Consider the following 27,277-nt stretch of genomic DNA (forward strand, 5'->3'; position numbering starts at 1 on the left):
CTTTCTAATTTCATTTCTAAAGTTTATGTTACTTTTATGGCCAAATACATCTTGGTATTTTTTAAATTTAGCATTTATATCAGAATAATCCTTTTAGTTTTTTAATTTTCAAATTGTCTTTTATGTCATTAAAAGTGAATAACTTGGTCATTAAAATAATATGTGTAACAAATTGCTCCTTTTTTTCTTCCAATTTTGTTAAAAAGGATTTACACGACTATTTCTTATTGTTTTTCAATTCAATCATAATTTTACATACAAGTATTTCATCAACAACATTAAAACTCAAGTAATCGATCAAATTTGTTTAAACTAAGACTAGATAATACACATATAAACCTGGGTATTGAAAGCGGTGAATTTAGACATAGACATGTCAACTTAACAATAGACATACACATACAGACTGAGTGCAAACTTTTACTAACATAAAGGACAAATTTAAGACTAAAATAACTTAAAGGACTAACCCGATACATACATTAAACTTAAAGATTCCATGATAGACTTAAAAAAGTGTGCGCATTTTTTGAAATAATGAAAATGTCAAAAAGAATTGTTGTCATTCTTTTGAAAAATGCAGCATTTCTAACTAGAATTTCATCTTCTCCTCCTCATATAGAAGAATCATTAACAAATAGGTAGATATTTTGCACTACAATATTAGATGTTGAAAAAACGAGACATAAAAAAATCCATAAAAAAAACAAAGAAATCTTCTTTTTCCTACTAGAATTATTGAAAAAATTAAAGTGCTGAATGACGTCACAGACAAAGAATGAAAAACAAAAACAGAAAGGGGATATATCACAATCAAATAACTATATTTTCTTGACACTAATTAATAATTGAACACGATTTACTTTGTAATTGGCCAATTTCTATTATATGTCACTATCGACCAAGTATTCAAAGTAAAATGATTATTGCCAGCTTTTCCCCACAAAATTTTATGTAAATAAAAACAAGTAGGCTAATTGACAAAAGGTTAATCGCTGTAGTTTATGTAATCCAAAGGAAAATAATGCCATGAGAGGAATTAAGAATCATAGGTCACATGTTCTATTGAATACTGTATACGATCCGGTGATAAAGAAAGCAGAGTATATATAATCATAGCGTAGCTACGAAAGTTAATAATCTTATTGATAATGATACAACTCATATTGTATAAAGATGCAAATTTAAATTGTGTTATCAATGTGAGGATCACGTTAGGTGTAACTTTTGATGGACTTGTTGGAGCTAAAATTAGCTGATTAAGGAATGACACACATAACCAACTTTGGCGTCAGAGTCTCTAGTACCTCACTCGGTGAACAGTTGCTCTCCCATATGATGAGGATGCTACCTTAGATTTTGGAAGAAAAACAGCACCAAAAATAGAGTGAGATTTCTTTTTAATTTCAAGAACTTCCCTTCTGCGTTGAATGTTGTTTTGGGGCTGTGTCATTCATGATAGGGACAAATGCATAATATATGCAGGGGCCAGGGTTCGAACCCCGGACACCCCACTTCTCCACATTAAAAATATGTGAGCTCCGAACACTAGGCTACCTGACCAAAAAAAAAGGAGATGCCACCAAAGAACCAGTATGCACATTAAATTGGTGCTTAAAAAATATCCCGCAAATATTTTAAAGGATAGAAACATATTATACAAAAAAATTGAAAAACGCCTAATGATAAATCATATAGCTTCAAATACTTGTTGCACAACTACTTTTTAAACAACCATTATGTCAATATTAGTTCTTATTACGAATATATTTTATAACTCTTTGGTAAATCAAAATACTCGTACAACTATGAAGACTAAAATTCATTCAAATTCCAAACATGTGATTTTTTTCAAATGTCCAGCCAAATTATTGAAAGACTCTGGCGTTTATACCATACCATGCTGGTAATGAAAACAAATGCTTGTTTAAAGCATTTTTATATCTTCAATTACAAAGACATACAACCGGTAAGAAGGAATTTAGAAGAATAACTATAATTCAATTAAATCGGGCATTCGTAGATTACAACACAACACCAATTACAATGATATCTTGGCATATCATCAACACGATTACACAGATTACAGGCTGTGACAAACCAAAATTGAACGACCTCTTATGAATCTAAGATATATACAAGTACAGCACAAGCCTGTGAAGCCAAAATTTGAACTTCTGCCATAGCAGCAGGAAAAGGAACTGTTGATCTAAAGATTAAGACATTGTCATTGCACTCTTAGGAGTTAACTTCCAAGGCACATAGTGATCAATGGCCAGTTCGGGCTTTTTATAGTTTGAAATATTAATTGTACAGTCAAAGAACAACCTTCATTGGCCTCTCCAAATCTCATTGGAAGAAGAATTATGATAAATCTGCAAAGAACAAATATCATGTTTTGTGTGGCTTCAAATTCTTTGCACTGAAAGTAAAAACCAAACATCTCACATTCACGAAAGTGTACAAGTGGTACTTTGAAACTTGGAAGTACCAGCAAAAAGAATCATTTCCAAAATGAAACGAGAAAGGCACCCATTGATTGCTGCTGACAATGTTCCTGATCTCAACAGTTGGCACGAGCATACAATTGAAGCATACACCAGATCATTTTCAAAAGAACACTGGGGTCTTCTCAAAAAGCATGATGGAACGTAGTTACAAATAAACCGGCTTAACATCATTAGCCCCGAAGCATGCACCACATTGTGGACATTTGCGCTGCCGGCTCCCAGCAATTTTCTGGATACATGAGTTGCAGAACAAGTGGTAGCATTTTGTAATTACCACCTGACAAAAAATTGAAAATATGAGGAAACACCCAAAAAGAGCCAGGTATTTTTCCAAATTTAATGAGAAAAGACAACAAAAGCAAGTTTGTTTCCAAATAGATCATATCACTTGCAATATATCTAACCATATGGTAGTGCAGCAAAATAAATTAAAGAAATGGGGAAAATCAGAACATATTAGTAGCTTTTACTAGCTTTATCCAAGTATATGTGGTTATCATTGAGGGTTGGTTCTTCCTCTTGATAGCTAGGTTATCATTGAGGATTCATCAAGTACTTGGATTCTTATCAATTGACATCTGAGCTGGTTAGCAGTGGATCGAAAATGGCTAACCGTGGAGGGGTTGACTGAAAAGGCAGAAAAAAATATCATAGTCTACCTGCTGGGAAGTCGGCTCTCGAGCAGTGCTATGCTACGAACTTAGGTATTATAAGGTGTCTAAGTTGTAGACCGATGAGATACTTAATGGAGTACTTAAGAGGCTTGGTTCTTCTCGCTCAATAGCTACTTTAATTTTTAAGGAGGGGTTCCCTAAACCCACTACCCATCTGCGGCAACACCCTTAAAACGAGAATTTGTTTTACAGAAGAATTTTATAATCTTGTATCCTAAATCAGCTGCTGAGTCAGCATATCATAAAAAATAAACTTTAAAGCATTTAGTTAGCATTGAGTGCCCTAGCGTCGCGGCTTTTTCCATAACTTCAAATACAATTTGAATAGCTCAGTCTTAATTTTATCGTGCTCCATCACCGTTAGAAAAATAACCTCAATAATGGGAGATCCTATTTCAACAGGATCAGTCATTGTTGAAAAAATACATTTTGTCTTATCAGTCACATAGCTTTATCAAAACACCTAACTGGACCCTATGTCAGAATTTGATTGAACTTGACTGAGCATTCTCTGATGACAAGACTTTTGAACTTTGACCATTGACTGGCGTTGAGCCGCTGACCACTGCTGTACATACCTCGTTTGGAAGCTTTGTCTTGGTATAAGAAAGAATTCGCAAAACTGGGCAGATTTGAATAACAGAGGAATAATTCTAATTAGAATAAAGATTGCAAAAGAATGAAGGTTTTCCTATTGATGCAGTGAGGTCGAAAGAGAAGACACAAAAGGGCAGCCCGGTGCACCAAAGCTCCCGCATATGCAGGGGTCCGGGAAGGGGTCCCACCATTTTGGTGTATTGTACGCAGCCTTACCCTGTTTTTTACACGAGGCTGTTTCCAGGACTTGAATCCGTGACCTTTCAGTCACGTGACAACAACTTTACCATTGCACGAAGGCTCCCCCTTCAGAGAAGACACAAAAGATATACAAAATAAAATATATGATAACCTTGCACACAAGGCTACCCAAAGGAGTACTCTCCTTTCACACTAGAGCATAACAGTTGAGATATGAAAACTCCTTTGGTATTTAAAGCTTTGACCACTATTAGCAAGCCAGAACAGTTATAGTTGGTATTTGAAGTAGTTAACTTCTGTTCATTTGTTATACAAAGCCAGGGTAGACAATCTATAGTTCAACAAAAATTAATCATACACTAATACTAGCTGTGATTGCAATGAACATTTGAGAATTAATAGATCAGACTCAGAACTCTTCAGTACCTCCCAGACTCGCAAAGAACAGTAATTTATTTATTTTCCGACTACAAAGACCTCTATTCTAGGGGAAGGGTAAAGTCCCAATTAGTTTGGTATCTTCAATTTCTCTTTCCTAGCTACATTTTGGAAGTATGACAATTAGCTTCTTTTTTTTCAGTAAAATAATGTGTTCGCTAACTCCCATCCTGACATCAGCTTGACACTGAACACATGATGCTCCACATGGGGTTTCCACCCACAGGGAGCTCAGGTGGGCGAATCAGTTTGTCAACTGAGCCACATGCCATCATTAATATTCTCCAGCATCAATAGCAGCTTCTAGTTAAATTCAGCCAATAGTTCAAATTGCAATAAAAAAAATTACCTCTTTTGTCCTGTCTCGGCAGATACTGCACTTGACAATATCCCTGTACTCTCCTAGTTCCTGTTGAAGCTTATCAGTTTCTGAAGAATCTTCATCTTGTGCTTTAAGATGTGAAAAGTTTCTCCTAGCAACCTCTAGATCTTCCTCTACTTTTTTTTTGGCAAACCTAGTACCAAAAAGACAAAAAGCTCCATAACTGCTGTGTACTAATAATATTTGAAGAGAATCACTTGAATACGTTACAGACTAAATACCTTTCTTTCTCAAGTTCTACTTGTAACTCCATATGAGTCACCCGACTACTGGTTATTTTAGATTGCACTTCCATCACTGTATCCCTAACCTGTTCCGATGACGGTCTAATATCCAACAGCCTTCTTTGTGTATTTTCCAAACCGACAGAACTTTGAAGTTTATTGTCCGTAAGTTTTTGAATCTGATCTGAGCAAAACCTCATCTGCATATCAATGAAACAGAAGTCATTTCCAAGTTCACATCTAACATGTGATTTAAATCCAGACCTAGCTACCTGGTCTTCAATTTTTGCAGCTTTTGTATTGTATAAATTCAGAGATACATTTGATTGCTGCATCTCTTGTTCCATCAATCGCTTCTCCATGATAAAAGAATCCTGCTTTTGTCTAGCCCTTACACCTTCTAAAACAAGCTACAACAGCAGTGCAACATATATAAATATGTAACCAACAAAAATATCAACATATAAGTAAAAATAAAATATACAGACAGAAAATTCAATTCCTTTTCTCTGTGCAAGAAACATCTGATTATTTCAAATTGATGTGTACCAAACCCAAATCCTGAATTCGCTTGTGAACTCAAATTTAAAATTAAAGTACTCCATTGATTCTACAGTCAGTCCTCAACCCAATGGCCCATGATGGTTATTGATTCTACTCCATATTAAATTGATTCTACATCTGATTATATCAATATGGATTTTGTAGTACAAAAGAGAGCATGTCCAGCGTAATGCATTTTTCTAATTTTGTCATCCTATAAGTTATTACTCCTGTCCTATAGACAGGCATCTGGTTACCAAAGGTTTCAATTCACAGGGAACTTTCTCTGTTCAGATTGGCTATGTGGCTTCTTTTTTTATGTGAAATAGTGGTGACCAGATAACCTTATAGTTTAGCCTACCTGGTTATGAAGCCACAATTTTATAACTCATTTTCCAATTACACTTCTGTCAGTGCAACCTATTGTAAGATAAATACCTTGATATTGTAGTCATCTCTCTCAGTAATCTGATGCAACAGATGTTGGTTTTGGGTTTGCATGTCATCATATGCTTGTCCAATAGTCTGCATGAAAATCATCCAGATAGCAATAAACAAAAAAATAACATTGTAATATGAAGAAAGAAGAACTCCATTCCTCCAGGATAAAAAATCCAAACCTCTATTTCAGATAAGTAGGCTTCATTTTCTTCGTTTTTAGATCTCATGACATCAGACAGTTTACATGTCACCCTAAAACAGCCAAACATCACGGGTTACAAAAATTAGCCAAGATTAGCATTATTAGCATAGAACTAAGCCATACAATTGAAAAGAGACAAAGATCCAAAACATTGATCCATGAGATCCGTTCAGCTACTTTCACATTAAGCGTGTATCTAATTCCAATCTACTTTAAAATAAACAAATAATAAATAAGTAAATACACCCAACAACTGAAAGAAAAAGCAAAGTAACATAAGTTACTGTTCGGCTGACGAGTTTCCAATGGTTTGGAATGTAATTATAGATGAAATGTACATGGAATTTATTTTACTGAACCATATACTTCCTGGTTTCAACCGAATTCTGCTTTCTTCTGCAATCTTGTCCTTTCTTGCGACAGGTTTTCAAGTTTTTCAGCCCATCCCCTGCCGCTGTCTTCTATGTTGGAGCATTTTCCGATGAACCTACCTACATCGAATTTTCGACTACCGATACATGCCATGACGAAATCTCAGGGCCACTAGAGCTCGGATTCGCTCTTACACAGTTGAACATTGTCGTGTAATTTCAAATGGCAGCCTTCGCCTATGCCACACATGCAGCCACTATTCCAAATAGCTCTTGCATTAGCATTGCTCTTCCATCCTCGACCAAGATCTATACCTTTGGGTTCTGTTGTGACTACAAGACACGACCTTTGTTACAGACACGCTACTTCGTTGGTATTTGACATGCAATGCTTTTCTCATCATATATGTGGCTTCTATTCCTATTAATGGTGGTTCTTTTACCATAGATGAATTATGTTAGCAGGGACTTATTTTCGTGTCAATTTACCACAGATGAATCATATTAGTGGGGACATATTTTCGTGTCAATGGTCATACCGATGGTGACTTTTGTTGGTCATGACTCACAAGCCGAACAATTTTTCGTAGATGCCATGGCCTTGGCTTTCATCCTGGATGTACTGTCCCGTCTTCGTTCCAAAAGCACGGGCTTTGACCTATATTTGTCGTCCAAAATGCACTGTCCTTGTCTCTATCCCTGAAACAGTTGTTAAATTTACTTTTAAGTTTTAAATATTTTGGGCCTTCAGTGTTATTGGTTTGAAGATCCAAATGAGGGTTTGGGAAGGATGGACCTTGCATTGTTTGATTCCTTGCCATGAAATTTTTCTCAGGGCTGCTATCTAGGCTTTAGCTAGAGGGGGAGTCTTATAATATATGAAATATCTCCATGACTTTGACATTAATTATGTCAGAATATATTAGTTTATGTTTTAGGATCAGTTTCTAATTATATAGATTATCTCCTAGGATTACTTTCCATATTACTTGGTTATGACCATCATAAGTTTTCTCATTTTCTTATTTATTTTAGGATCATGAGTTTTTATCTTTAGAAATAGGGGTTAGTGTTATTCATTTGCATCAAGTTAGTATCAAATTATTATCAATAAAATTCAAAGTTCTTATTATTTATCTCCTTTGTTTATCTAAAACCTATAACTTAAACATATAATGGAGCATTTGCGGAACATTGAGAAAGTAACTTGGTTTAAATAATTGGAAGCACATGGAAAATGTGCAGAGAAGCTCATGAAAAATATGAGGCCATGTTTCATAAAAAAAACAACTCCAGAAACAATAATCAATAGAGACTAGGTATGGAAAAATCCACGCAGAATCTTTTAAGAGAATAGGAGAGGAGAAAAATTAAAAGATCATATGAACAACCATCATAAAACAACTCTATTCTTGACAACAAAACAACCAAAAAGATAGAAAACCAAAAGTGCATGCAAGCATTCAAAAAAATTCGCCAAATATGTACTTAAAGGCAAAATAAAATGGATATGGTATATTAGTCAATCCCTGATAGCGGCACGTAGCAGCCAACCCCAAATGTGGGATAGCAGGGATAGCGTATAGCGGTAATTGCAAATAACTAAGAAGCACATCAGATTGGAGGACATTTTCAACTAATAAGTAATAAGGCAAAGTTGGAGGTTAACCTTTTAGAATCATCTAAGTTATGTCTCATGTCTGCAATCTCAGCTTCAGCCGCAGCAAGTTTTTGCTGCGATCTGGCTTCTGATTCATTTGCTGTCTTAACTCGAAGTTCTAAATTGTGCTCATCAAGAGATGATTTCAAAGTTTGAACGTGTGCCCATGCTATGTATTCTGCTTCCCTTGCTTCCATGACATCCCTGCGACGAAGATCTCTGTTAGTGTTCAACATATCCTTTTCCATGCATTCAAGGACCTAGCAGGGCTACTTACTACCCAAGACAATGAACAGAAGAAGCACTCATTCTACCTCGTCATTGGGGTCAACAAAATGGCCATAGCTTTTATTTAACATTTTTCAAAAGTTTTATCATCTTTTGTTTTGGAAATTGTGCATCCAGAGTATTCCTTGTAACATTAAAGCAATGTTATAAAAAATATAAACCAGAACAATTCGGAGATCATACAAACCTTGAATCAATGGTCTCATGTCTAAACATTCGCAGTATCAACTTCATCTCATCCTCAGTCACTCGTAAATCTTGAACCTGTAATCAAAAGTTACGGGAAGTTTATCATAACAGGAAAAGGAAAAGACAGAATAGAAAGTTGTCTCTGTCTTCCTTCATACTCATAGAGACCTGACTAAACATTTATATGGCTTGACATGCATTATAATTAGTAACTAAACTTATTCTTCACAAGGCAGAACTAACAATATAGGCATCAATCCCTTTTATAATCAGATGACAAATGTTGAATGAGAGAAAACATAAAGAGTCAGATCACAGGCCCAATATTACAATGCATATTCTAATACAACATAGACTATAGAGCCAGAATCGGCCATGTCTGCACTTTCAGAAAGTAAATTATAAACAAGGAGGCTTAATCGTTGGCAGCAATGCTGTAACAGGTTATTCTGGGAAAGAAGAGATGTCAGCGGCTGTTGAAGGGGTTCTACATGAGTTTGAAGATGTTTTAAAGCACCCAAAGCAATTACCATGTAAACAAAGGCAAGACCATGCCATACAACCGAAGGATGGAGCCATACCGCTGATATTAGACCCTACAGGTACCATAACTACCAAAGACTGAAATTGAAAGGCTAAGTGTGGAGCATTGAGGGCAAGCATTTTTAGAACCAGTACTACTCGTGTTCTAGTCCAATAAACTTATGAGTTTCTGGTAATGCCTTTTAGATTAACAGGTGCCCCATCTGCTTGATATTCAAAAAACAAAAGTGCACCATATACATTCCAATCACTCATGAATGAAGTACTAAAGCAATTTCTTAGGAAATTTGTAATAGACTTTTTCGATGACATCTTGATTTACAGCCGAAGCATGGAAATTCATGTCACTCGCTAGAGGAAATGTAGTTTGGAATATTTGAGACACATCATGTCTGCAGAAGGCTGTTGGCCCAAAGAAATTGGAATGTCGGTTGCCTAGACAAAGACACTGAGGCGGTAGTATTGACATGTAATTTACACTCAATAATGAGAAGAAAAATACCACCTTGCAGTGATATAAATACAAGCTATATCGGAGAACCTTTATCTGTTATGATTTATACACAGTACTGGCATCTAAATCAGGGAGAAATTTCAAAGAAACTATTCCAATAACATTTTACAATAAAATAAAAATAGGACAAGCGAGTTTGAAGAACCAGAAGTCAGTGTAGCTGTATTTTTCAACAAACAAGTAACATACCACAGCAAGCAGTCTATTTATCTCAGCAAGTTGATCAGCAGACCTAACAGATAATGCATCGCATTCTTTTACCTGTAGTTCAGAAACAAACATTAATGAGGAACTGTGATTTTGTGCTGCCAAAAAGTACAGTTCATGTAAACAAACACCAACCTTCCGATCGAGAATACTGGAAATAGAATGCACATCTGCACGCAAAGAATGGATATCCGAAGCTGATTCTTTATACTTACTTAGTTGACTTTGCATGGACCCCATTTCCTCAGGAAATGAAGAAAGAAGAGATTTAAATTCAGCAATAATTTCTTTCCTTCCTGAAGCAAAAATAAATGCATCAACAATAATAAACCATAAAGGAATTGAATAGCATGTTTTACAAAGTAATGAGTGGAATTACCAACCTGGTTCTCTTGCTTCCTCTTTCAGCTTATTTTCAATCACATCTCTTTGCTCTATTGTTTTCCGTATCTCAGCGCGTATATCAGCCACTTTAAGATCAGAAACTTCCACAGATCTTTGAAAAAGATCAGCTAAATCGTTTTTAATGTACCACTCTCTCTCCCTCCATGTAAGACTATCCTTCTCAGCCTACAAGTATATATAACATAATCGATGCGGGAATGTCATCATCAGATATATATCCTAGCCAATGAAATAACAATCACAAGGCACAAATGAAACTACCGACCAGTTACAACCTGTAGTTTCTCATATAAGGCCTGATACTCCTGCACTTCCGATTTTGATTTTTCTATCTGATCTCTAACCAATTGGAATGCATGGGAAGAGGTAATACACTTCAAATTCTTCAATGTGTTCTGATGTAATCACTTGAGGTCAAAAACTATGCTATGACAGAAAAAAAAATATATATATATATATACGAACACATGTGCATAATATCATAATCATAGACAATAGTAAAACCTAGGTTGTCAATAGTGCCAAATAGCGGCGCTACAGAGACAGGCGGAGTGGACGGCAGACGCTATATTGCAGCAGTAGCGCCGCAGAATAATGGTAGGGTCATAGGGGCCATAATTGTGGCCCAAATCTCAATGTTGGGCACACAACAATATCATGCCATAAAAGGGGGAAAAAAAACTCAAAAACAAAAGGGAAAGTGGATTTTCTCACTTCTTGTGACAGCTTTCCTTCCATTGCGGAATCACTCCACCCACGTTTTCCGGTCACCTTTTGCATTTTCTGTCCAGTCCTGCACTTACGAGTTGTCTTCAACTAGGTACTCACGTTGTGTATCTCTTATTAGCTAGGGTTTTAATAGTTATTTTATTTTTATTTGTTTGTCTTAAATGAACCATGGGCCTATAGTGAGTGATAAGTGATTTGGGCCTAGAATCAGTAGAACCAAAGTTACCTGGTTCACAATTCGTTTTGGCACGTGGTAAGGGATCCGGTACGCAGTAGCAACTCTAAAAGAGATAGGTATGTGAGAAGTATACATAGTCGGTACATTATTTAGGTATGTGATACGTTTAAATATATTAATCAGTATGCCATGGACAAAACATTATTCAATTAGATAAAATAAAGTAGATGATAAAAAACATTAATATCAACAATAAATTTAACAAAAAATGAGTCTCAACACAAACACTAGTATCGAGAACAAACTTAAAAAATTGAATATAATTAGCTAACAAAAAAATAAATAAAAGCTTAATTTTTATTTTATTTTTTCCCTTGACCACAGCTCCCTTCATTGCATTTCTACAATGAGAAAAATTAGAGTGATCAACATTCAATTAAAAAAAACAACATTCTCAACAATCATTTATAAAATAAATACTAATGAAGACGACATTTTATACGAGAATACGGAAGTCACCATAAAATTTGGATTTGGCAACCAAAAAAAATCTATAAAAGAGGGATGGTCTGATACTCACTAAAAATAATAATAAAATAATCCTAGCTTTTCAATCAAAAAAGACCACATTCTCTTTACCAAATAAATGAGTATCTTGCTTCAAAAAAAAATAACCGACTCTCTTTTTCAAAAAATAAAATAAAAAATAGATGAGTCTCTTTCTTAACCCTTCTTCTTCATCCCACTCATCTCCCCTCTTCAGTTCTTCTCCACTGTTTTTAATTATCTTGCCCTTTTTGTTCCAACATCCAACTTGCAATTAATCAGAGAATGTGTGGAAGTCGAGTATGAAGTTGCCCCTTCCGATTTCTTTCTTCATATGCAACAATAATGCCGGAATTCAAAACTGGAAAACGTGAAAAACTGTGAGATTTTTTATGGTTTTCTCTTCCATCTCACTGGAATGTTGTCTTCTTTAAATTCTACACAAATTTGGACAAATCAATTCGCAAAATACCATGATTCCATATGCGTGAACCAATTCATGGTTCCCTTAGGGTAGCAATCTGGTGACCATGATCGGAACCCCATTTGCATGCTTTCATTTTCGAATTAAGTGGATATATAATTGATATAATAATAACAAAAATATGAAGTTTTGCTTGTTCAAAAAAAAAAGTTAAATAGATTTTATACATATAGTATTAATTATTTTAGTCTAAATTATTTAATAAAAAGTACCAAATACCAATTGTTATTTTAGTTTTCATTAATCAATAGTCTATATATAGTTTTAATTATTTAACTATTATAAAAAACATTACTCGACAGAACCCAGATGCAGGGATAGCCACTCCGCGCCGCTATTCGGGATTGATAACTATTTGGATAAAAATACTGAAGTAGAGAATGAAGCAATGAAAAACAAACCTGTAGATCGCACAATTGTTGTAATAACCTTATTCTTTCCTCATGAAGATTTTTCAGTTCCACTGCTCGTGTTGAAGCTTGGTCCTAAGAAACCCAATAATTAAGATAAAATATTCTATAAATTATAAAACCAAATTAAAAAAAAATCCAGAAATGATACCAATAACTCTTTCAAAGTAGATTCCATATCTTGCAAATCCTTTTGTTTGTCTTTGATCTTATCATTAGGAATGAGTGTATTCCCGACAGCTAATACTGGGAGAACTGCCCCTTTGGCTGCGTCTTTCTCTACCTTAAGAGTTGCAAGTTTCTGATTGCTTTCTTCCAACTCCGCAACCGTGCTTTCCAGTTCCCCTAAGCAAATAATTGAGATCAAGGTAAATAAATTGTGTATTACATGTTAACCTTCATAACATAATTTAGACTACTGTAAAGAGTAGATTTATATTTCACTCTTTTCCTCAGCTATATGGAGAGAACAATGGGAAGTCATGTCCAGAGCAACTAAATCACATACCATCTATCAATTGTGACAAAATAAGGGGAAAGCATGAGTTCAAGAATTCTGAACGATAGAAGAGAATAAACAGAATTGTAATAGTTTTGGTTTCAATTTAATTAAGTGGTGTAAAACTATTTAATTGGTCTATACTCATGATTTTAGGCACATCAAATGGGCATGGGGGAAATACAATTTTCAGTTAGCATGCAACCACCATATTCTTCAACCATATCTGTTAAAACCTTAGCACTGAAGAACCGAACTCTACACTGCTTGAATGGACAGAATCATTCAATTCAGCTGATTATGGAAGTGTAATCACAGGTCACAACACTGCAGCTACTCTGCTATTTGATCTCAATTTATATAATATCCAACCGTTGAGTTGGATAATGTGCCATTGGATTTTCAATAAATCTAAGACCACCTACTATTTACACACCTGTTTGTGGTTTTCAAAATCATGGTTTGAATCTCAAATTGTGAAATATAGCATAAAATACACCTTGTACATAATAATACTTTAATTCAATCATTCAAAAAGGGAGTGATAGTATCAGGGAAAAAGACCCACTTCCATTAAACTAAAGGATGAAGGAAACGGAGTTTATTCTCCCAACATTGTGTTTATAATGTCCGAACTCAGTTCGTGATCTTTCTTCTCTACAAGGCTCTTACCTGCCATGGTCTTGTGGGAGCTTTTTAGAGCCTACTAGTCACCTGCTTTCGTTAAAACTCAACCTACTCATTAATGCATTGCATTTTTCTTTCATTAGTCTATCACTGTAACTTTAACCGACTGCAGTTAATTCAGCTAGATGTCTAGCTTTATAGGTAGTTCACCTTATCTAGTCTCTCCTGCAATAGTTATTTTTTCCTTTTCCAGTTTCTTCAATGCTTATGCAGACCAATTTTTCAAGAGTTTCAATTGATCGAATTCCTTCCATACCCTTATTTAACTAGAAACTCGTCCATTACCCATATAAGTGGATACATTTAATGTGTATGTTGGAATTTTTTTGAAAAGCCTGCCCCACTTAGTGGGATAAGTCATGGTCCATGAAGCACAGACACTTCCCGGATTAGGCATGTCCGACACCGACACATATAATTACACTGAATTATGTGAGTTTCTCAAATTATTAGCAAGGCCAGCGTGTCTGTGTCGTGTCCGGTATCCGTGTCCGTGCATCATAGGTCTTGATTGTTGTTGTTGTTGTTGTTGGGTATTTTTGTGGGGAGAAAAATTAACATTAAGGGCAGCCATTTTGGTGTATTGTACGCAGCCTTACCCTGTTTTTTGCACAAGAGGTTGTTTCCAGGACTTGAACCCGTGACCTTTCAGACCTTTAACCTTTAACGTTAACACATTGAAATGCTCTTCCTTGGTCTTGATGATTTTTATATTTTTGTTTCTTAGAAAAAGGAGTAGATGGAATTTATTTTTTTTGTTACTTAGATAAAGGTGTGGAGGGAATAACAGATTTGCAAGATCACAACAAATTTTCAATGGGCTGCAAATAATCCAACGCAAACCCATATAAATTTAAATTGTCAATTTTGCTAAAAATACAGAACTTAGACTTGGTGAAGATATCCACTCACCAACTTAAACTGGTCTAGACTCCAAAGACAGTAGTATATTAGTTTTTATATTCGGTATGCTATTGAATATTTTGAAATCCCTCTTATTCCACCCAGATTACTTCAAACTTTCAATATTCAATTCTTAGTGCGAGTGTATCAAGAATCACAGATCAACTAGCTATTGACATGCGTAGTGTTCATAAGGCTTAGACAATCCTGATCTGATAAGCCAGTATTGTCGGGTTAAGTTAGGCCCAGAGCCCAAATTCTAAAATAGTATTGGAGTCTATCCTAGAACTCATATTGGGCCTAGATCTGTGTAGAAACACAGAAAAGGAAAGTTGATCCGTCAAAGTATACTTCAACAATTAAAGGTAGAGAATGACAATGAAAAATATCAATCCATTGGGTGAATTAGGCAATTAGCTAATTCCACATTCTATAGAATGATATTAGGTAGTGAAGTATAAAAGTAATCCTATCCCACAAAATTTTAAAAAAAGGAAATGATTAAATACAAGGAAACGGAATAATAAGAAGGTCCTGTATTGCTCATCTCCCAAACATTTACACACGCACAAACACAGATATGTGTGTGTCTTACTTTCCAACAGTTTTTCTTCACATCTTTTGAACGTACGGGTATGAAGTATAGCTAAGGAGGCAATCATGCCCGTTCAATTATGTGATTGAACTCTCTTTTGAGTTAACTCCAGTGTTTAGCTCAAGGAAACTCAAGGTGAGTGGTTATTTCCCTTGAGTTTGAAGTATTGTTTTCTTTCTGTGTTGTTATAGTTTTTAATACTTCAAATGAATCTTATCTTTTCCAAGGTTGTTTCTTTCCTTCTTTGCTCTAGTAAAATTTCTACAGTCATTTAATTAAGATCCATTAAATACCAAATGAAAAGAAGGCAAGGAACAACCGAGCTTTTGGCAAATCTCTAATACATATCAAACATGTTAATCCTCAACTCAATACCAAAAAAAAATTTAGTACACACAAAGTCATATGCATACTATTCAGCCATTGGAATTTCTATGTACTTTTCAACATTTCTATTTTATTTTGTACTTGAAACAAGTCACTTACAGATTTATGGTATATCTTACAATATGAGGATACGATTAATTGCTTAAGATCATAGTATAGAGAATTTACCTTTTAACCGTTTAAGCTCAGCTTTATTTTTGGCATCTAAATCCCTGTGAGTTCGGAAATCACTTGCTAAAGACTTGTGCTTTAAGTGAAGTTCACTTAAAGCCAATCTCAAGTTTTTACTTTCGACCTCCAGATCACTAGATAACATCTGCCCACATGAAACTATAAACAGCCAATGTAGCCAAGTAAGCTTAGAGACTGCTCTGAAAGAATAAGCCCAACATGTGATAATCGTATTATAAATAAAAACTTATAGCTTACCATCTCCTTTAAGCTTTTTCAGTAGTACAGTATGAAATCCATCTTTCAGACACTGAAAGTTATTAACAGATGCCACTATATTGTTCAAAATGCTTTTAGCTTTTTCAGCAGTAATTTCTCTATGTTGCTCCATCTCGTTGGCAAAGTGATAAGAGGATGAACTTTCAGTTGCACCAGTTTGCAAGAGTCGGCTAAGAAAAACATCTTGAACAGTAGACGAACTACCATCTGGTAAAAAGATCAAAGAATTCCCATTAGCTAATATACTTCGCCAAAGTATAAACAATTACTGTCGTCTTAATGTAATAACAAACTTTTTAATAAATTAAACATAGAAACTGTAACCCTGTACTATAGCACACGACATTGAAAGTATTTCAAACTTCAAGGGACGTCCGAGTAAAATGCGGTATTGATGGGTTAAAAGGTTGAATTGAGAACTACGAAGCATAACTAAACCATAAACTACAGAACAAACATCTAAGATTCTCTGCTACATATAGACCAATCTTAAAACATGTATACAATGATACTATATTTCAATTGACAAAAGAAAATACAACAAAATGAGAACTTCAGAAATTTAAAATAATAAATAACTAACATGAGTAAAAAATTATGCACCAAATAATGCACATTCTGAACACTAATTGGTTTCATAGCCAGTGAACAGCTAGAGAGGGAATAAATGATAACCTATTAACATTGAACAAATGAACGATTGCCTGTTAGACTAATGTTTTGCTTGGTGTGAAGTGAAATGTTATTATGGACGTAATCATGGAATCAAAGGACTAGTGTGTATTTCTATTCAAGCATGTATGGCACAAAACATGCATGGCGCATTGCCGCTCTAAAATCTCATTACAACCATCAAAGCCTTTTCCCAATAGTTGGGTCAATTGCATAGATAACAATGTTAACTGTCCTATCATAAAGCATGTTTGGTCACGACTATTTAAATTTAACTCCTTCTTAGTTGACCTATAATTTTCTTAGGTCTCCCTCTACCTTTTGTAAGTACCTCCACAAAACTTCACATATCCAAAATCACCCAAGGCAAGACAACTGTTTTCTACGGTAGGTGTTGTCCCAACTCTCTCTAATCTTTTCATTCCTAATCCCGTCATGTTTGGTGTCCACTCATCCATCATAAGTAAAATATTCCCATTTACATATATTTATTTACTTGAATAAAAGCAATCATATCAACTCTTCTTTTTTCCAGGGCATTCCACAATACCTCTCTAAGCACCCTAACATGAGACTTTTACAAATCTATAGAAATCACGTGTAAATCTTTTATGTTCCTATCTAACTTGGCCACCAACTAACTAGGATTTATCACAGTGCAATTGCATTCGTCTCACCAAATGCAACCTTTTGTGGTTGGAATTGGGATGCTATGGTTAACGGAATGGAATCAAATGGAACATAATGGAATGAAAAGATGGTTCCATTGTTTGGATATTCTTATAACAATGTAACAGGAAGAAAAATTGATTCCATCACAGATCTCCATATTCAAGACGAATAAAAAAGGGTATTAGATGAAGTGTAATAAAATGAATACATTTCAATCAAGTTCCATTAATTCCATTCCAGCCAAATTTAAACAGTTTGAACAATAGAACCTAGAACCACCCAATTCCATTTAATAAAATTCCATCTTTTTAACAAATCACAATTCGAGCATTAACAAACTAAGGTTAGATTTAGATTCAAGGAGTAAAGCCAGTAAATCAAGCAACTTGTGTCGGTGGTTAGCAGGAGATTAGATTACAAGCACCTCTGACTAATGAAAGACTGATTGAAAGCCAAAGCCCAAAGGTATGATATAAATAGTGCCAACAAAAAATGATTTCTTGGAATGAAAAAAAGAACCGTCTCGGACAATGTTCTTAACTTTGATATAAACAAATCAGTTGTCATCGAAAAATGTTGCCTAGGCCAAGAGCTGGGTTCTAGCAAAAATAATTAGCAAATTTGGTGAATAAGTTCAATTTCAATTTTATTATCATTGAAAGAAACATCAGATTATCCATATATACACTCGTCCAAATTTAAATGAGAAAGACTGTAATCAATGCTCTAAATCTTCTAATCCTAAGAGGAATTAGACTTCCTATTAATAGTAATACCAAACAAAGGATGCTGCAGTAAAATCAAAGAAACAACATTTAATCATTATTCATTAAATACTGACCTAAATAACCTAATAAGACCTGAATAGAGTAAACTTGAAGTCCCAAATGAAACCCTAATAAGGACAACAAAAATTACCTAATGAAAATTAAACATCATGGCCTTCTAAACTTTCAAATAGCCAAGTTATCGACCTCATTAAGGTTCCAACAGGATCTCTACAAGACATAAGGGAAATTGAGAGTGCAATTAAGCAACTGGCTTTTGCACCCTGGAAATGATTATTTTAAAGAAAAATGCAAATAGAGAAGTTTGTGGCTGAATTGAATGGACAGAAATGTGCTGAAATTGTAGAATAATCAGTCACGTAGCTAGAGATTACTCGGGCATTAAATGGCAGGATCCATCACTATAAATTTTTTATGCTAAAAAAGCAAGATTTGTGCATGCATAAGAGATGCATGTTGTCCAGTTGAATAAATAAAGATTACAAAATTGTAGTTTATATCATTTTTATGCTTACTGACATAAATTCAAATCGCAGGGCACATAAAATGAAAACTTGTAAGTAACACTTTATGAAAGACCGCAATTAAGATCCTGAGAGGTAAAGTATATAATACAACCAGTGTTTGCATTGATAATCTACACCCAACACTGAAATTTCTGTAAAATAATTCTGACAAATGAACTCGCTAGCAAACAATGTCATTGTATAATCAGACAACATTAAATTAAACTTTCAATCCCTCCCATCAAAGAAAAAACAAACAACGCTCAAATGTTAGTGAAACACAGAAAATACATTGTGTCAATAGATGGAATTATATGAAAAAAAAATTAAATCGCATATTCTTGCAAGTTGCAACAAGATAACGAAAGAAATTAAAGGCCATCAGAAAACAATCCTTACCATCTGTGCTTGATGCAAATCTGGAATCTACTTTGCAGCTAGACTCCCTTATACGTTCAGAACATGACTCTAAATCATTAACCAGCTACAATCAGAAGACGAACAATAATCAGTATGCTATAGCATAGTAGTTAATAGCAGATAGCGGCGCATAGCGGCCGACCCCAAAAATGCTATAGCGGGATAGCGCATAGCGCTATGACCGCTATTTCATAAAAACAAAAACAACAAAAATAAGGAAACAGAGAGAGCAGAATAGAGTTTTATATGAACAAAACAGAGGATTGTTTGTACAACCTACAAACAGAAACAGAGAGAGCAGAATGGAGTTTGGAATCAATAATAACAAAGAAAACTAGAACAAAAAAGTAATAGGACAACAGAGCTTTGAGATTGTTAAACAAAAAAATAACAGGATAACAGAGCAAACACGACAAAGTAGAGGAAGATTTACAGCAGAGGTGAAGAAGTTTTACAGAACAGCAGAAAAGCAGAGGAAGATTTACAGAAATACCCTTGTTTTTTTTTTTTAAAAAACAAGGACAATTTTGTATTTTCTCTTAAAATGAAATAGCAGTTCTAAACTGCAAAACCGCTACGAAGAGTTGCGCCGCTATCTCACACCGCAACGCTATGGCTTGTTGCGTAGCGCTCCGGCACCGCACCGCACCGCACCGCGCGGCCGCTATAGCGGCGCTATTGGCCGCTATTGACTACTATGTGCTATAGTGATATAAATCAATAAGAAAAGTAAAAAGTAACCTAATCATATAATATTACAGATGGTAGCGAAAATGAAATTGAACCATTACCTGCTCCCAAGACTTCTTGACCACTGCTAAAGTAGAATCATATGACTGTTGCTTCTCCTTCAGTTGAGAAAATTTATTCTCAAGAGCTGCATATTCTAACTTCTGAGTCTCCAATTTCTGTGTAAGCTTTTGGTTTTGATACTGAAGTACAGCAATATCAAGCTACAACATAAGAAAAAAATGCATAAGTTCAAATATTAACAGCGAACCCTTCTTATTAGATTCGTAAATGAAATCCATATGATGCATTGAATACATGATGTATATTGACCTTTATTACCATTTGAATGAAATGCCATGAAATAACATATGGTAAAAATCTTTCTCAAGATTTGGAATATTGAATATTTACATATAGTAAAAATCTTTTACAAGATCTTTATGAAGGAATGAAACTAAATCAGTATCATCCTACATAAACAAACTTTCACTCTTATTGATTTTCGAGTTATTCAGCAGTGTTCATAGCTATGCAAGGAATTGAATGATTTAAGGATGTATAAGTACTATCTCCGAAATCAAGAGTAAACAGATCAATCGTCCCATTCAACGTTGTTTGCATCCTCAATCCCTAAGTCAGAAAATCGAATGCACGGAGCAAAAGGAACGGCCATAATAAAAATAAAATTTTATATTCTAAGCAACATGACGCCAGAAAAGGGTTTTTAGGGTCTACTAGGCAGATTACAAGGGGTGTTTTGGTAAACTTGTATCTTGATAAACATCAAACAAGTCTGACCTCACAAGGCAGATCAACTACATAGATCACTAGAAACCATTGGTCTCGTTGAGACCGAGAACAATTAAAATCAAACCAAATTTCACAATAAAATTGATTAAAAAAACCTTTGACTTCAGTAAAGAACAAAGAACTAGCAACAAAATTAAAACTTCAGCATAACTTAACCACAAAATTAACTTTCAGCATAATACAAAATCCTATGAGCAGCAAAATACTGTAAATTTCCACTTAATCATTATACATAATGCTACGTCTATCAAGTAAAATTCAAGAAACAATCAACAATTAAAACTTCAAAAGAATAAAAAATTAAAAACTGATCAACAACAATTGGATTAAAAACTTCAATTAAAACTTCAAAAGCATCACAAATTAAAAAATAAAATAAAATCAGACACAATTAACTTTCACCATAAAATTTTACAGATATAATTTTCCACTTGGTCATCATACATAATCAACAATTAAAATTCAACCAACAATCAACAATTAAAACTTCAATCAAACAATTAACCACAGAATGGATTAAAATACTGAAAAAATAAAATCATTCACGTTAGCAGTAGCATTCAGAATTTAATTTCATAGATACAAATTTCCATTTAATCATTATACATAATCCAATATCAATCTAACAATTAAAACTTCAATTAAAGCTTTAATTAAAAATTTGTATACCTTTTTGTCCTCAGAAACTGGCAAGAAGGGTAGCTTCTTAGCAGTGGCAGGTGTAGGTGACAAGGAGCTAAATCTCCGTTTTCTATCATGTTCACCCATACTCCCCATTGAAACCTCACAATCCCAAACCCTAGAAATCACTATCTTCACTCATTTTCACAAAACCTTCAAAATCTTCAATCAGAACTTCACCAATTATCAACAACCACAATCAAAAACCTCAATTCTAATACAAAACCCTAATTCACCAATCCCAAAAACCCTAATTCAAATCAAACCTAACAAAACCCAAAACACTGAAAATTTACAACAAAAAAAAACTATTCAAAACTTAACCAATTATTAACAAAGACAATCAGAAACTTCAATTCAACTACAAAATCCTAATTCGCCAATTCCACAAACCCTAATTCAAACCAAAAACACTGCAAAAATTACAACAAAAAAAAAAACACAAACTAATTCACTTCACTTTTTTTTCTGAATCTATGAACTAGTTTGAGAATTTGTTGCAAAATTGAAAGCTAGGGTTTCAATTTTTTCTCTGTGTGTGAGTGTTTTCGCTCTCTCTCTCTTCTTTCTCGCTCTAGAAATTCTTTGCATATTCTTAGTTTTCTGAAGAATGAAAGAAACACACGAAGTGGGAGAGAAAGTGGATGTTTTGTATTTTTCTTTTTAGAAAAACGGTAAAAGCGTAATTATAAAAGTTTCGGAGGGTATTTTAATACGAAAGTGGATTAGATGAAGTTATAACGATGTGTATTCAGGTGCACTCAGAAGATCATAACAATAAGATCATGATCTGACGGTAAAACTTTAAGACAGTTTTCTGTTATTGTTTAATGTAAAATTCTAATGTTAAATTATGAATCGTTCGATCATGATTGAACGGTTAAACGTTTCTTGTCTTTATGTAGTTACTGATGTATGACTGCACTTGAACTCGGTCCCTTTTATTAGATGAGTTGAGTTCACGCGTGTGAAGTGAAATGCATGTATGGATCGCGTGAATCAACGAAACGGTGGTGGCCTGTTTGGGATATTTTATTTTTTATGGAAATTTATTTGGTTTTGTTCAAAAAATAGAATTTTATTTTATAGAAATTAAAATTATATGGTAAAATGTAAGCATGGCAACTTGATCCACCGAATCTATATCGATCTAATCCATACACTGTAAAATTCATTCAATTCATCCATCAAACAAAAATTTTGTTAACGGATTGATTTGGATCCATGATTTGATTCATCCACCTTATTTTAAAAATTCAATGGATTATCTTTTTAAAACAAACAATCTATTGGATAATTTTTAATAATAAAAATACATTAATTTGATAAAATAAAAATAACTTATTTACAAAAATAATTTTATAAGAAAACTGAAACAAATGACAAAAAAAATCTAAAAGAAAAAATTAAAAAAATCATTTTTTTAATATTAAAATATTATTTATTTATAGATTATCAATATTTAATATTATTTTAATATTGACGCTGGTCAACGTCAAAGCACCGTCGGTCAACACCGAAGCACTGCCGTGGACCACCGTGCGACGCCGATAACTCGCTGGAGCTCCGACCAACCGTCGTCGTGATTCACCGGTAGTTGTGGTCGATCAACGGATGGATATGCACTACCACCTATTATTATATATTTTAAAAAAAAAACTGACTGAGACGTAAATCTAGTTTGAGCTTGATAAAAAAATATGTTTTGGTCTTAGATATAAATAAATATACTATTACTTTTCTCATCCTATGTCATTCTCACGCAACCTGCAAAATTGACAAAAATATCCTTTGGATTATACAATCCGAAATAATACGAAAACGGGTTAGGATTATATAATCCGAACCGTCTCTCTCTCTCTCTCTCTCTCTCTCTCTCTCTCTCTCTCTCTCTCTCTCTCTCTATATATATATATATATATATATATATATATATATATATATATATATAAGAAAAATCACCCCATGTAACGCCCTCTTTGTTATTTAATTATTTTTCTTGAAATATAGTCGAATTATATGATTTATTTAATTATGCTGGTATTTTATTGGGTGGTTTTATTATTTATTAGACTATATTTAGTAGAGAATTGTAATTATTAGAATAAGTAGATTTGGGGTTGAAATAGAAAGGAGAGAGTTATTGGGCCTAATTAGATTTAAGAAGAGAAGTTAGTATTATAAATAGAGGAGATATTAGGTTGAAAGAGGAACAGATGCAAAGACAAGGATTTGGAGAAAACAAGGTTTAGAGAGAAGAGAACAAGAGGAGAGAAGAACCAAGAGAAGAGGCTGCCAATCGGTAATTCTAAGGTAAGGGTGAGACTAACATTCAGTACTATTAAGTCTGTAATTCTGATAATTAGATTTAACATGTTGTAGGTTGAGTTTGTGAGAATTTGAGAATTAGGGTTTGAAGTCGTTATAGGTTGTTAGTTGAATAGGAGTCTATCAAATTCATGTCCAGTTGGTGTTCAGTTCATATAATAATCATAGGTAGAGGTTTCTATCAATTTTGGAATTTGGGTTGATGAAAAGTGGGATTTAAGAGTGATTCTTAAGTGAAAAACGCATTGTTAAACTGATTTTTGAACTGTTGAGAAGCCCAAAATCGGCCACCAGTTTCTGATCTGAATTTCCAGTTTTAGTTCTGCAAAAATCGGCCCCCGATTTGTCAAAATCGGCCACCGATTTTCTGTCGGGCCAATCTAGAAAACATTCACATTTTTCACCCTTTTCCGTTTTGAATTTGCCTTTGGTGTAAACATGAAAGTTTTCGATAATTGTGTCAGCTTTCTAATGGTCTTTGTTTGGCTCAAAAATGATTTTTAGATTTTGAGTTATGATGAAAATACTCCAAGTGGGTCTTAGTAAAACTTTATGAAAATTCAGCATAACTATTTCTAAGTTAAACCAAAACTTATGGATTGTCTCCAAACTTTAAAGCTTGTATACTATGAGTTTAATTAAGGTGTTTAAGAGTATTTAACCTATGCTGTGATGAGTCTAACTAGTGGTAGGTTGCCTTGAATTGTTGTCTTGCAATCATTTTCGCACCTGTAGTCTTGAGATGACCTTGGGGTAGGAAATGAAAGTTATTGATGATGTTAGAAGCTGTCCAGAAGACCTGAATTAAGATGATTAATATTAATAGTAATGTGATGTTGTTAAATATGCACCTTAAGTATTACTTATGATGATTATGCCGATGCGATTCATTCTTTAATGATTATATGATGTATAAGAGCTGTTATTTGCTGCATATGTTGTTGTTTTGCTGTTGTTGACCATTAATGTCATAAAATTGTAAATGTCGGTCTAAGTTGTAAAGTTGTAAGATGTCGTCCAAATTATTGGAGTCATATAAGATGTTCATGATGTTCAAGATGTTTAAGATGTAAGATGTTGAGTCCATGCATACTCATTCAAAGTTGAGGGCTTGATGCCCTGGAGCTTTTGCTCAAATACGTTGAGGGCTTGATGCCCTGGAGCCTTTTTACGCTCAAATATGTTGGGGCTTGGTGCCCTGGAGCTTTTGCTCAAATATGTTGGGGGCTTGATGCCTTGATTGGTACCACATGCATTTGCATTGTCAAGATGATTTAAGATGTTAAGAGTTGCATAGTCGAGTTGAAGTTGCATAGTCGAGTCAAAGTCGTCAAGTTGTTAAAGATTAATTTACGAAGTTGAATATGAAGTTGTTTATGATGATGACATGATGTTACATGATTATTATTATGATATGTTGATGATGTTTATGTTGTTAAATGTAATTGATGAATTATATGCTTAATATTGTTGTTTGTGGAATCTCACCCATTCTACTTGAAAATGTTGCTCTTCGTATGGGTAACTTGCAGGTAACCAAGATTAGTTGCGGTCGTGAGTGGACTCTCTCACAAATGTGTGTCTTAGGTGCTCTGATACGTAAAGGGATGGGAATTTTGTTGTTGCTTTCTGTTCCTTAGGTATTATTTTAGAAGTTTTCAAGAATCATTGTTGAACTAAGATTTTATGAGATTTTATGTTGAGACCCTTGTGCCAAAGATCATTTAAGATGTTGAATTATTCCGCTGCGAAGTTTAAAACAATTACGTTGTTGGATTTTGAAGGATAAATATTTATTTATTCAGTTTATGATTTTAAGAAAAGAATGTGACATTCCGTTATGATTGAGAAACTCTGATTTTTATTATGAAATTTTTATGTTGGGAAAACGGGGTGTTACACCCCCCTATATTTTACGGTTTTACATTTTCACTTTCTCTATCTCCCTTATCCCAAAATCTGAACTGCACAAATTTGTCCAAAGTTGGAGTTTTTTCTCAAAATCATCACAATTGAAGCATCAACAAACATCAAAGTGAAGGTTAGTACTGATTCCTTATGCATGCAAACCAACTCGTTCCATTTTTTTTAACCATGAACACGTTAGGATTTTAAAACCCGAATTTTGTTTTGCAGTTAGGATTATATAATCCGAAGTCTTTCAGTAGCATGTTTTTAACCTTATTTTATGTTGATTGTGTGTTACATTATTATGCATCTGTTAGGTATGGATCCTATTGAGCACAGAAGGGGCGATGGAGAAGCTACGAATGTTTTTGTTAAGAGAGAGTGTTTCAAGAGAATGCAGACTGAGGGTAGATTGCCTGGTAGGCGTGGGGTGGCAGGGCATGTCGTGCTCGTGCTGATGACGAGCCTCAGACATGGAGATGGAGGTGGAGCATCAGATGGAGGATGATACTGAGGTTGAGAAGGAGGTGGGTGATGAAGATGATGATGAGCAGCAGCGGTGTAAGCGTGTACCGGACCCAGAGTTAGAGGAGCTTGATGACTATCCTGGTGGCCTACACGACACTACAATGTTGACGAGGTACCATGTTTATGTGGCCAGGATGGCGGCTGATGGTGAGGTAAGATAATATATATTTGATTAATTTTGTGTAATATATATTTGATTATTTCAGGGATTTTAGTTGTGCACCTATTATGTTGGTTAATTTTTGTAATATATATTTTTTTGTTAATTTAATGTATTATTTTAATTAATATTTTGTTTTTAATTTTTGCAGTGGCGTGGGAATTTAAAATGTATAAACAACAGGAAGAAGATAGACACGATGCTTGATAACTAAACCCAAACTATGATGGCAGGACGGTGGTGGCGTGAAGGACTGAGAGCCACCGGTCTTCAGTAGCTGCCGGATACCAGCTACAGCGTGATTAACCACGGGTTGTGTTCTGTATTTGCGGAGAGGTGGCACGAGGAGACATCGAACTTCCATCTTCCATTTAGGGAGATGACAGTGACACTTGATGATGTGTCCTGTTTGCTGCATCTTCTCATTGATGGTATGCTTTTGTCCCACAAGAGTATGACAAGGGGCGAGACTATGGAGATGATGATTGAGCATTTAGGGGCTGATCCGGGACACCAATGAAGGAGGTGACTGACACTAACAGTGGACATGCACGATTTAGCTACTTGAGGAGAATATTCAAGGAGTGGCTTTTGGAGCAGTTGAAGGCGTCCAATGAGGGTGATGGTTTTCGCAAGGACGTTACAGGAGCAAGCTCTCCACATGTATTTGCTATATTTGGTGGGTATCATGCTCTTCAATGACAAGAGCGCCTACTATGTGAATGTTGCTTATTTGAAGTACTTCAGAGACATGGAGCTTGTGGCTGGTTATTCATGGGGAGTTGCTACACTTTCACACCTTTACAGGGAGCTTA

The 27,277-nt window shown here is 34.6% G+C and overlaps 1 protein-coding gene and 1 pseudogene across 2 annotated transcripts; both read right to left on the reverse strand.

Annotated features, from left to right (window-relative positions):
- LOC146906582 (uncharacterized) overlaps positions 1-27,277 on the reverse strand; it is a 41,466-nt pseudogene that overhangs the window by 3,007 nt on the left and 11,182 nt on the right.
- HUB1 (histone mono-ubiquitination 1) lies at positions 1,981-22,161 on the reverse strand. 2 transcript variants are annotated; one of them, XR_015018165.1, is made up of 20 exons: positions 21,527-22,161; positions 20,107-20,268; positions 19,295-19,379; positions 16,237-16,464; positions 15,976-16,137; positions 12,888-13,081; positions 12,728-12,811; positions 10,665-10,784; positions 10,368-10,554; positions 10,120-10,280; positions 9,967-10,038; positions 8,719-8,795; positions 8,253-8,447; positions 6,190-6,262; positions 6,008-6,094; positions 5,299-5,436; positions 5,024-5,226; positions 4,770-4,935; positions 2,492-2,787; positions 1,981-2,375 (listed from the first exon to the last, which is right to left on the reverse strand). XR_015018165.1 is itself a non-coding variant. In XM_085724610.1 (19 exons), exons 1-19 carry the CDS (start codon positions 21,632-21,634, stop codon positions 2,656-2,658), a joined length of 2,634 nt encoding a protein of 877 aa, XP_085580736.1. In that variant the 5' UTR covers positions 21,635-22,161; the 3' UTR covers positions 1,981-2,655. The 2 variants fall into 2 exon arrangements, 1 of the variants encoding a protein (XP_085580736.1); XM_085724610.1 differs by having other exon boundaries at positions 1,981-2,787.

The sequence above is a fragment of the Medicago sativa genome, chromosome 7 (genome assembly GCF_051527215.1).
Source record: "Medicago sativa cultivar Bolivia chromosome 7, Bolivia_mono, whole genome shotgun sequence".
Lineage (NCBI taxonomy): Eukaryota > Viridiplantae > Streptophyta > Magnoliopsida > Fabales > Fabaceae > Medicago > Medicago sativa.

Excerpts from the sequence above, each read along its gene's own strand:
- HUB1 (XM_085724610.1), bottom strand. The coding sequence starts at position 21,634 with ATGGGGAGTATGGGTGAACATGATAGAAAACGGAGATTTAGCTCCTTG. Across the intron at positions 10,039-10,119 it reads CCAGTATTCTCGATCGGAAG|GTAAAAGAATGCGATGCATT; the intron begins GTTGGTGTTTGT and ends TCTGAACTACAG. Across the intron at positions 5,437-6,007 it reads GAGATGACTACAATATCAAG|CTTGTTTTAGAAGGTGTAAG; the intron begins GTATTTATCTTA and ends CTGCTGTTGTAG.